A 12470-nucleotide genomic window follows, 5' to 3' on the forward strand; every position below is an offset into this window, starting at 1 on the left:
ATTTACTAAGAACAGTTGTTTTTCTAACCATGGTGTTTTAAACAAGGCTGCCTCTTTATTCTGGGACAGCACGGTAGCATAGTGGGTAGCACTGTTGCTTCACAGCTCCAGGGTCCCAGTTCGATTCCCGGCTTGGGTCACTGTCTGTGTGGACTCTGCACGTTCTCCTTGTGTCTGCGTGGGTTTCCTCCCAGTACTCCGGTTTCCTCCCACAAGTCCCAAAAAACATGCTGTTAGATGATTTGGACATTCTGAATTCTCCCTCTGTGTACCCGAACAGGCACCGGAATGTGGCGACTATGGACTTTTCACAGTAACTTCATTGCACTGTTAATGTAAGCCTGCTTGTGACAATAAAGATTATCATTATTATGAAGAATTTCCATGAAATACCAGGTGCTTAGAACAAAGAGACAGCCTCTTAAAAAAATTTATGGTTGATGCTAGATTCCGAGACTTCATTAAATACCTCACGAATGCCCTCTGCCTCCACAAAAATATCTCTTTCGGTTCCTTAATTTGGCCCAAATCTTCCTCTTACGACTTGTGTTTTTAAAATACTTTTAGGTTCCATTTTATGTTAGCCACTAATCTATCATTGTACTGTATCTTGGTCCTTCTTAGTCATTATATCATAAATATGACAAGAAATCATTCAGCTTAGAACATCTCCCATTCAGCAGGGATGAGAGTAGTCGAAGACAAAAAAGTCTGAAAAGCTTTTGTGATAAGGAATCATGTAATTATAGCACTTTCTATGATCTGAGAATGCAAATGCTTCTAGGCCACTTCAAATGTGGGGAATTATTAGATTTCAAGTGGGTAGAAACATTAGTTTCCCTTTGTTTACCTCCGATTAGCATCAAGACTATGAACCAATGCATTTATGTCAAATCACCAAAGTGACCTCAGCATTTCAATGTTTCAGCGTTTCATGCAGTTACTGCAACAGGATGAAGTAAATGCTAACACCAGAACATTGCTTATTTCTAGTTATCTGTCTTTGCATGAATGATGATTAAAGGAATTAAAATTGAAATGTTCATAATTAAAGGTGTAGGTTTTGGAGGGCAGGATTTTCCCCTACCCGGCGGGGCGGGGGGTCCCGGCGGGGTGGAGTGGCGTGAACCACTCCGGCGTCAGGCTGCCCCAAAAGGTGCGGAAATCCGCACCTTTAGGGGCCAAGCCCTCACCTTGAGGGGCTAGCCCTGCACCGGAGTGGTTGGCGCGCCGCCAGCCGGCGGGAAAGACGTTTGGCACCACGCCAGCCGGGGGCGAAAGGACTTTGCCGGGCGGCGGAAGTCCGCGCATACGTGGGAGCGTCAGCGACTGCTGGCATCATCCCCGCGCATGCGCAGGGAGGGGTGTCTTCCGCGTCGGCCGTGGTGAAGACTGTGGCCGAGGCGGAGGGAAAAGAGTGCCCCCATGGCACAGGCCCACCCGCGGATCGGTGGGCCCCGATCGCGGGCCAGGCCACCGTGGGGGCACCCCCCGGGTCCAGATTGCCCCGCGCCCCCCCCAGGACCCCAGAGCCCGCCCGTGCCGCCTAGTCCCACTGGGAAGAGAGGTGGTTTGATCCTCGCCGGCGGGACAGGCATTCCAGCAGCGGGACTTCGGCCCATCGTGGGCCGGAGAATCGCCGCGGGAGGGGGCCCGCCAACAGGCGCGGCACGATTCCCGCCCCCGCCGAATATCCGGTGCCGGAGAATTCGGCAACTGGCGGGATTCACGCCAGTCCCCGGCGATTCTCCGACCCGGCAGGGGGTCGGAGAATCCCGGCCGTGATTTCTTTGGGCTCCGATTGTTTAATCCATTGTATGTTTATTTTCAGTTTTGTTGTAATCTAATCCAGTTGCATGGTAAAATACTTAGGAATGATGTGACATCAGTAAAATGGCCACCAACAGTGGTAGAAATTTCTCATCCTAAATTAGAACATGCTTCCATATAAGACGTGTACAGTACACAGAATAATTTTAAAAGCAAAATACGGCAGATGCTGGAAATCCGAAATAAAAGCAGGAAGTGCCGGAAATATTCAGCAGGTCTGGCAGCTTTGTGGCGAGAGAAAAAGTGAGATAATGCTTTGGTTAGAATATGACTTCTTCAGAACCGAAGTACACAGAATAACTTAATGTATTGTGATATAGTAGATGGAGTTTATAGTTAATGAGAAAACACAGGAAACTGGAGTATACATATCAATGGAAGTTATTCATGCCCACATTAAATCTGTACAGTCAGCAATAGATAAATTAGTTCAAATGAACTGCCATTGATATAATTAGATTCTTTGGTTTGGATGGACTTTGGAACTCAAATATATAATACATAAAGTGTGACTAGATAGATGGACGTTTCAAAAAAGGACAAAAATATTTTGGTTTTCATTATATAGACTCAGAATACAAAATTGTTAATGATAAATCAATTATTTAGATTAATGCATATGAAAATTAAAGCCTTAAAAAGCATTAAGTGTGAATTCACCAAGATGATCAACTATGGTTATACGAGTTGCTGGATGCTGGAATTGTTTCCACTGGAATAGAGAAGACCAATAAATTTAATAGAGGCTTTTAAAAATGATGAAGGGATTTAGCAGGATGAATAGGGCAATAATCTCCCAGTGTCTGCATGGGTTTCCTCCGGGTGCTCTGGTTTACTGCCACAGTTCAAAGATGTGGAGGCGAGGAGAATTGGCCTTGCTAATTTTCCCCTTAGTGTCCAGAAAGATGTGGAGGTTAGGTGGGTTAGGGGGATCAGGCAGGGCAGTGGTCCTAGGCAGGGTGCTCTTTCCAATTGTTGCAAATTCAATCACTTGAATTGTCACGTGTACCAAGGTACAGTGAAAAACATTTTTCTGCGTGCAGCTCAAACAGATTATTTAGTACATGAAAAGAAAATTCAGAGTGTTGGTGCAGACTCGATGGACCTCCTTCTGCGCTGTAAGGATTCTGTGGCATTCTAAGGATAACATCCTCTGGCTGGAGAGTCAGTGATTAGAAGTCATCACTTTAAAATTGTCATAAAGGCATGAGCAGAAATGTTCCATATTAAATTGGTCGAGCATGAAGTGCTTTGTCACAAAGTTGGTTGAAGCAGAGACGTTATATATTTTATGAAAAAAATGAGCAGGTATTAGGTGAATCACAAAGGAATATACACAGCTAAAGGAGAAAGAGTGCAGAGTAGTGGATTAATTTTGAAATTCTCAAGCGAACTGATACAATGCGCCAAATTGCCTCCTTCTATGGCATAAATATTAAAAGTTCGTACTTATGTTTCTAAGCATGCATAAAATTATGCCAGTTTAAAAAAGAATAATATTCAGTTCCAAATATGAGAGATGAACAAGCAAGAATAAAGTACGTCATGTTTATATTACATCTCAATTTTAATTAAAACAAGAAGAATTTTAAGACATTCACATTACAGAAAATTCAGGAAATAATTACCATGAGCATAATTTGAAGCACTTAATCCACAAAATCTGTAACAATATTAATGGCAAATTAATTTCAACTGAATAAATTTGAATGATCATAAGCAGTAGATTAATAACGGGTTGAGCAAACAGCAAAAAAAGCTACTTCAGGAAATCAGTATTTTAATGACGGACCTCAACACTCGTTGCAATTTCTCTAAACTAATGAACAGCAGCAAACTGACAATAGCTGTGAAAATGCCAATATAGCACAAAAAAGTCAATGGATTCTTTGCCATATCCACTACATCCATCCTAATGTCACCAACAAACGTATCTTCCCACTTCCGGTGGCGGCTATGAAGGAGTAAGTCATACATTTGGTGGCTCCCGCTCTGGTCGGACTTTTGGACCTTTCCCCCGTTTTTCTACCGGACTTGAATTGTAAAACGGATGTTGTGGCAATTGTTTACTGAATTCCCACTTCGGTGTAGAAACAAAAAGATCGAGAAGGCTTGGGCTGTAGCTGCAACAGAAGACAGCATGGCGGAGGTTCGGACCTCTGGCTTGTCGACCCAGCAGCCTATGGAGCAGCAGATGCAAGTCATTCAGGAAAGCTTTGCTACGCAGAAACGGGACAGCTTGGACCCGATAAAAGAGTTGATTAAGCGGTTGGAGCATAGATTGGGAGATCCAGAAGGTGGAGAAGGCGCTGGCTGAGCAGGAGGAACATCAAACTGCGGTGGAGTTGGAGGTGGGGATGCTGAGAGACCAGCAGAAGAATTGTGTGGGGATTGTTTGATGTTGGAGTTTGTTTGTATGAGATGGGGGGGGGGGAGGGAACAATAGGTGGAAGACTATCTGGCGCCGGGGATGGGGGCCACCAAGCTAGCATGGTGAACTAGCTCTCGGAAGAGCAGTGGGGTGTGTGCAGATGTTTGGTTTAGTAAAGGGGTTGGGTTACAGGATGTTGTACTGGGGGGGGGGGGGGAATGTTCTGCTGACAAGGGAGGGACTTGGGCTGAGGGACAGAGAGGAGGTTGGGGGCAGGGGCTGCCTGGGGATGGACCGATGGAGGCGCGGAACACGGGCTGGAGGCGGGCCCAAAAAAGGGGATGGCTGATTGGCGGGGGGGGGGGGCGCAATGAGCCCCCCCAACTAGGCTGATCACCTGGAATGTTCAAGGGTTAAATGGGCCGGTCAAAACGGCACATGTGTTCGCGCATCTTAGGGGATTGAAGGCGGACGTGGTAATGTTGCAGGAGATGCACTTTAGAGTTACGGACCAGGTTAGACTGAGGAAAGGATGGGTCAGTCAGGTCTTTCACTCGGGACTAGATTCAAAGACTAGAGGGGTCGCGATCCTGATCAATAAGCGGGTGGTGTTTGAGGCGGATAGAATAGTCTCGGACGTGGGATGTCAGTACATTATGGTCAGTGGGAAGCTAGAGGGGGTGCAGGTGGTATTAGTAAATGTGTATGTGCCAAATTGGGATGATGTGGAGTTTATAAAGAGGACGCTGGGGAAGATACCGGACCTGAACTCACCCAGGTTGGTCTTGGGAGAGGACTTCAACACAGTTATGGACCCTGGCTTGGACTGATCAAGCTCAAAAACGGGCAGGGTGTGCGAGCGGCTGAGAAAATGTATTCAGAACTACCTGCAGGTCAATGACACGGTGGAAATTTCAGCAGCGGTGGTGTGGGAAGCACTGAAGGCGGTGGTCAGGGGGAGCTGATCTCGATCCAGGCCCATAGGGAGAAGATGGACAGGGCAGAGACGGACCGATTGGTAAAGGTGTTACTACAGATTGATAGGAGGCATGCGGAGACCCCAGAGGCAGGGCTTTTAAGGGAAGGTCGGAGGTTACAGGCAGAGTTTTGCTTGCTGACCACAGGGAGGGCAGTGGAGCAGCAGAGAAAGGCGAGGGGGGCGATCTATGAACATGGAGAGAAGGCCAGCAGAATGCTTGCAGAGCAGCTTAGGAAGAGGGAGGCAGCTAGGGAGATAGGGAAAGTAAAGAACGGAGATGGGAACCTGGTTGGAGATTCAGCAGGGGTGAATAATGCATTTAGGGATTTCTACAGTAGACTGTACAGGTCGGAACCCCCTCCGAGCCCGGAGGGGACGAGGCACTTCTTGGAGGGGCTGAATTTCCCAAAGGTGGACGGGGAGCGGGTAGAAGGGCTGGGGGCCCCAATCGAGCTGGAGGAGATAGTGAAGGGCTTGAAGGCTATGCAGGCGGGTAAGGCCCCGGGTCCGGATGGGTACCCAGTGGAGTTTTATAAAACGTTCTCGGGGATGTTGGGGTCGGTGTTGTTGAGGATGTTCAATGAGGCAAGGGAAAGAGGTGTGTTGCCCCCCGACGACGTCACAGACAATGATTCCGCTGATTCTTAAGCGGTACAACAACCCGGAGCTGTGTGGGTCCTACAGGCCAATCTCCCTGTTGAATGTAGATGCCAGGTTGCTGGCCAAAATCTTGTCCTCCAGGACTGAGGATTGTGTTCCGGACATTATTGGGGAGGGTCGGACGGGGTTTGTCAAGGGTAGGCAGTTGGTGGCCAATGTAAGAAGGTTGTTAAATGTGATCATGATGCCCCCAGAAGGTAGGGAGGTGGAGGTAGTGATCGCAATGGATGCAGAAAAGGCTTTTGATCGGGTAGAATGGGACTATCTGTGGGAGATACTGGGACGGTTCGGATTCGGGTGGGGCTTTATTGACTGTGTCAGGTTACTGTATCAGGCTCCTGCGGCAAGTATACGGACGAATAGGACAGCATCGGACTATTTTAGACTGCTCCGGGAGACGAGACAGGGATGCCCCTCTCCCCACTGTTGTCTGCGCTGGCTATAGAGCCGTTGGCAATTGCTCTGAGAGCCTCGAGGGGCTGGAGAAGACTGGTCCGGGGGTGGAGCACAGGGTTTTGCTCTATGCGGATGACCTGTTTCTGTACGTTTCGGACCCAATAGAGAGGATGAAAGAAACCATGAGGACTCTAGGGGAATTTGGCCGGTTTTCGGGGTATAAGCTTAATATGGGAAAGAGTGAGATGTTTGTGGTCCAGGCAAGGGGACAGGAGAGGCGACTGGGAGAGCTGTCGTTTAGGTTAGTAAAGGGAAGCTTTAGGTACCTAGGCATCCAAGTGGCGCGGGAATGGGACCGGCTGCATAAATTGAATCTGGCCCGGCTGGTGGACCAAATGAAGGATGATTTTCGGAGATGGGACGCGTTTCCGTTGTCTCTGGCTGGGAGGCTGCAAACGGTGAAGATGACGGTCCTCCCGAGATTCCTAATTGTATTTCAGTGTCTCCCCATCTTTATTCCGCGGTCCTTTTTTAAGCGGGTCAACAGAGCGATCACGGACTTCGTCTGGGCGGGCAAGACCCCGCGAGTAAGGAAGGTAATGCTTGAGCGGAGTCGGGGAGAGGGCGGGCTTACGCTGCCAAATTTTAACAACTATTACTGGGCGGCTAATATAGCCATGATCAGGAAGTGGGTGGTGGGGGAGGGGTCGGCATGGGTGCGTATGAAGGCAGCATCATGTAAGGGCACCAGTTTGGGGGCATTGGTAACTGCGCCTCTGCTGTTCCCGCCGGCACGGTACTCCACCAGTCCAGTGGTGGTGGCGGCCCTGAGAGTTTGGGGCCAGTGGAGGCAGCATGTGGGAGCATCGGTCTGGTCCCCAATCTGTGATAATCACCGGTTTGCCCCGGGGAGTATGGATGGGGGGTTCCGGATATGGCGGAGAGCAGGGATTGAGAGGATGGGGGATATGTTCATAGAGGGGAGCTTTCCGAGTATGAGGGCGTTGGAGGAAAAGTTTGGGTTGGCGAGGGGAAACAAATTCAGGTATCTGCAGGTGCAGGACTTCCTTCGTAAACAGGTGGCAACCTTCCCGCTCCGACCGCTAAGGGGGATTCAGGACAGGGTAGTTTCCAGAGGGTGGGTCGGAGAAAGGAGCATCTCGGACATTTATAAGGAGCTTATGGGGTCGGAGGAGACGCAGACCGAGGAGCTGAAGCGCAAGTGTGAGGAGGAGCTAGGAGGTGAGATAGAGGATGCTCTGTGGGCAGACACGTTGAGTAGAGACAACGCGTCTGCAACATGTGCCAGGCTCAGCCTGATACAATTTAAGGTTGTTCACCGGGCTCACATGACAGTGGCCCGGATGAGCAGATTCCGAGGTGGAGGACAGGTGCGCAAAATGTGCGGGAGGACCGGCGAACCATGTCCACATGTTTTGGACATGTTCAAAGCTGAGGGGATTTTGGCAGGGGTTTGCAGATGTCATGTCCACGGTGTGAAAAACAAGGGTGGCACTGAGTCCAGAGGTGACGATTTTCAGGGTGTCAGAAGACCCGGGAATCCAGGAGGAGAAAGAGGCAGATGTTCTGGCCTTTGCTTCCCTGGTAGCCCGGAGACGGATACTATTGGCATGGAGGGACTCAAAGCCCCCGAAGTTGGAGACCTGGCTATCGGACATGGCAAGCTTTCTCTGTTCGGAGAAAATCAAGTTCGCCTTGAGAGGGTCACTGTTGGGGTTCACCCGGAGGTGGCAACCGTTCGTCGACTTCTTTGTGGGAAATTAATCATCAGCAGACCGGTGGGGGGGGGGGGGGAGTAGTTTAGATTAGAGTAGGGGGTCAATAAGTGTGGGACCTCTTCGAGAGGTAAATGACTTTTGCACTATGTTTATGGTTTCACGCATATTGTTTATTTTGTTGTTGTCACTATACCAAAAATACCTCAATAAAATGTTTATTAAAAAAATAGGTATCTTCCCCTTCCCTCCCTGTCAGTTGTCTGAAGGGACTGTTCCCTGTGCAATGCGCTGGTCCACTCCTCTATCATCCCCAACACCTCATCCCCCTTCCACAGTGCCTTCCCAGTCAATCACAAGAAATGTAACACTTGCTCCTCCTCTCTCCACACTGTCCAAAGCCCTAGACACCCCTTCCTGGTGAAACAGTGATTTACCTGTATCTCTCAATTTAGTACACTGCACTCGCTGCTCTCAACTCAATGTGGTCTCCTCTACATTGGAGAGACCAAACGCAGACTTGGTGATCGCTCTACATGACACCCCTGCCCAATCCACAAGCATGACCCTGATTTTCTGGTCTCTTGCCTTTTCTTTTTTTTTTAAAATATATTTTATTCCAAACACAGTCAAATACAGATAACAAATAACACCTCAAAATAAACATGTCACACACAGTTGGTCAAATTATCCCCCTTTTCACCCATAATCCCTCGCAGTCCCTCCTCCCTCCCCACTGGTGACGAACAAAACCTCAAAATGGACAGGAACGGTCTTCCAATCCCCTAGGGGCGAACTCAATCTTTTCCAACCTCAAGAATTCATACAGATCCCCCAACCACACCATGGAAATGAGGGTTAACTCCTTCTGTGCAAAGTCCAGCACCTGCAAATATCTAAACTCATTCCCCCTCGGCAACTCGAACCTCTCCTGCAGTGCCTCCCCTAAAAGCTTACTCTCTACAAACAGGTCCCTTATCCGCTCGATACCTTCACCATGCCACCTCCCATATATCGCATCCATCCCTTCCGATCACATATTGGGGCCAGGACTGACATATGTCCCAGCTTAAAATGCCTCAACTGGTTCCAAATCTGGATTGATGACACCACCACAGGACTGCTGGTATACTTCCACGGAGAAAACAGAAGTGGAGCCGTCACAAGTGCCCTCAAACCTATCACCCTGCAAGAGGCCTCCTCCACTTGCACCCATTCTAACGCCCCTCTCCCCACATCGTCTCACCTTCTCAAGTGTTTGCTGCCCAATAATAATGCAACGGGTTTGGAAACGGCAGTCCCCACCAGCCTCCCACTCTGGAAAAGGGCCCGAGTAATCCTCGGCGTCTTGCCTGCCCAAACAAATTCAGAAATCAGTTTATCCACCCTGCGGAAAAATGCCTTGGGAAGGAAAATTAGAACAGATTGAAAGATAATTAAAAATCTTGGCAGCACGTTCATTATCACGGTCTGTGCCCTCCCCACCAATGACAGCGGCAGGGCATCCCACCTCTTCAGATCCCCTTTGACCCCCATCTACCAGACCAGTCAGATTCCATTTTTGCATAGTTGCCCAATCATGAGCCACCTGAATCCCCAAAGAGCAAATCTTATCCTGGCCACCTTAAATGGCAAAGCCCCAAAATTTACACTTCTCCCCTGGGCATTCACCAGAAAGACCTCGCTTTTGCCCACATTTAACTCATATCCAGAAAATGCTCCAAATTACCCCAGCAAGTCCATAATTCTCCCCATACTCTCCAGTGGATTGGCAACATACAACAGTAAATCATCGGCATACAACACCTTATGCTCTCTACCACCCTCACAATCCTCTGCCACTTATTCGAGGCACAGAGTGCAATCGCCAAATGCTCAATAGCCCACGCGAACAACAACGGAGGCAACGGGCAACCCTGCTTTGTTCCCCTATGCAAACTAAAATACCCCAAATTCATCGCATTCATCCTCACGCACACCGTGCGGTTGCATATAACAATCTTGGCCACGCAACGAACATCGGCCCGAACTCAAACCTTCTAAGAATCTCAAACAGTACCGCCAATCAACTCGATCAAAGGCCTTCTCCGCATCCATTGTCACAATCACCTCCGGTATTTTATTCCGTGACGGAATCATAACCACATTCAGTAAGCTCCTGATATTACTGGACAACTGCCGTCCCTTAACAATCCCCAAACCGCCTCACCAACATCTTGCCCAAATCTTCACATCCTGTATTCAATAATGAGATGGGTCTGTAAGACCCACACTCCGTAAGGCCCTTACCCTTCTTGGGGATCAAAGAGATAAAAGCTTGAGCCAGCGGAGCAGGCAGCGCCCCTTTCGCCAACGATTCATTAAACATACTCAAAAGATGAGATGCCAACTCCGCCAAAAACTGTTTATGAAATCATAGAATCATAGAATTTATAGTGCAGTAGGAGGCCATTCTGCCCATCGAGTCTGCACCGGCTTTCTGAAAGAGCACCCTACCCAAGCCCACATCTCCACCCTATCCCCATAACCCAGTAACCCCACCCAACACAAGGGCAATTTTAGACACTAAGGGCAATTTAGCATGGCCAATCCACCTAACCTGCACATCTTTGGACTGTGGGAGGAAACCGGAGCACCCGGAGGAAACCCACGCACACACGGGGAGAACGTGCAGACTCCGCACAGACAGTGACCCAAGCCGGGAATCGAACCTGGGACCCTGGAGCTGTGAAGCAATTGTGTTAACCACCGTGCTACCATGCTGCCCACTCAACCAGCAATGCAACCAGGAAGCCATCGTGCCCCAGCGCCTTCCCCAATTGCATTAACCCCACACACTCTATAATATCCTGCAGCCTCAATGGCACCTCCAAGGTCTGCCGCTTCTCCTCTTCCACCTCCAGAAACACCAATCCATTCAAAAAGTGCCTATATCCGCATCATTCCCCCAGGTTCAGATCTATATAAGCCCCGCTAAAAAGCCTCAAATGTCTCCTTGACTTTCTCCTGTACCGTCACTAAACCCCCCCCCCCCCCATCACCTGCTCAATTCCCATGCCGCTGCCTGCTGCCTGAGCCGGGAAAACCACATCTGCCCTCAAACTCTTTAGTTGTGCAAACACCCAAGACCATTTAACAATTCACAATTAAAATCGCCCTCCCCCCCACCCATAAATAACTGATGGGTGATGGGAATCCAAGTTCAGGATGGACACCAATAACTTCTTCATAAAGTCCGCGTTCTCCCAGTTGTGCACGTATACATTCACTTGAACCACCGATGCCCCTGCTAAAACCCTATTCACCATCACAAACCTATCCCCCAGGCCCTCATCTCCCTGGCCACCACACATGCAGTTGTTTTACTGACTAATATTGCAACCCCCCCTGGATGTGTATCAATCCCCGAGTGGAAAACCTGCTCCACCCAACCCTTCCTTAACCATATCTGATCCTTCAACCATAGATGAGTCTCCTGCAGGAAAACCACATCTACCCTCAAACACTTTAGTTGTGCAAACACCCAAGACCGTTTAATCGGATCATTTAACCCACGCACTTTCCAGGTTACAATCCTCATTGGGGGTTTCTGACCTCCCCTCTGCTAAGGTCTGCCATCACCACCTAACCCAAACCTCGCTCAATCATTCATGAAGGCCAAAGGGCATCCAGTCATTAAACAAGAGCAATATATTGTTAATCAGTATGACAGGCCTGGGATTGGAGCACTGAGCTAGGTCAGGTTGTGCATGTCATTCAAACCTTCTCCAGTCTCTGAGATTCAGATGTTAAATCTCAGGGATGGAATTTTGGTCACCTCGATGTGTCTGTTAGCACCTCAGATAAAAGGCTGCATCAGCAACAAGGGAAGTAGAGCAGAAGCCATTGTAGACCATTACAGTTGTTTTTGGTTCAAGCTTGTGAGTTTCACTATTTTCACCCATTATCCATTAATCTATTCAATCTATAATTTCAGAGAGAGGACAAAATAGTTATAGATCCAGGGCTCAAAGCTGCTGTTTCGAGGTTTTAATACAATGGAGGAGGAGAAGGGACGGACAGCGTGAGTGCAGCTTTGCGCAAGTCAAGGAGAAACAGCCGGAGTGAGACACATCCAGAGTGGGAACTTGGAACTTGGTAATTTGGTGCTCTGAGGTCATTTGGTGCAGAGTGGGAGAAGGTGCTTTTTCCCTACTGTTTTGTTCTCTCTCTTTCTTCTGGCCTGTAACTTTTAATCTGCAGGGAGAACCAGAGAGCATCTGAGAAGCTGGAAATGTGAGTGATTTTTATTTATTTTTATTACCTTTTCAAATTGTGTGTGGGGAGGGGGGTAACTGAAGTGACATCACAGTAAAGCTGTGACCTGATTGGCTGGTTGGGAAGCTACACTAAAATTAAAAATGTAAGCATTGTTAAACTAATTAAACATAATTACTTATTACTTAATTATAATTAAGAGGGGTATCTAAGCCAGAGATCGGAGAGTACTGTATTTAGC

At 48.4% G+C, this 12470-nt stretch overlaps 1 protein-coding gene across 4 annotated transcripts in view; it reads right to left on the reverse strand.

Moving 5' to 3' along the window:
• Positions 1–12470, reverse strand: part of hhat (hedgehog acyltransferase) — a 446467-nt gene that overhangs the window by 264376 nt on the left and 169621 nt on the right. Inside the window, exons 10-11 of one of the 4 annotated variants that reach the window (XM_072509787.1) lie at positions 9219–9324; positions 3403–4010 (exon numbers count right to left, since the gene is read on the reverse strand). The exons of the other annotated variants lie outside the window; for them this stretch is intronic. Coding sequence (XP_072365888.1) covers positions 3897–4010; positions 9219–9324 — 220 coding nt within the window. The 3' untranslated portion in view covers positions 3403–3896. Of the gene's footprint in view, positions 1–3402; positions 4011–9218; positions 9325–12470 lie in introns of those variants that run through there. 4 annotated transcript variants of the gene reach the window in all.

Source organism: Scyliorhinus torazame, chromosome 1 (genome assembly GCF_047496885.1).
Source record: "Scyliorhinus torazame isolate Kashiwa2021f chromosome 1, sScyTor2.1, whole genome shotgun sequence".
In the NCBI taxonomy this organism is placed as follows: Eukaryota; Metazoa; Chordata; class Chondrichthyes; order Carcharhiniformes; family Scyliorhinidae; genus Scyliorhinus; species Scyliorhinus torazame.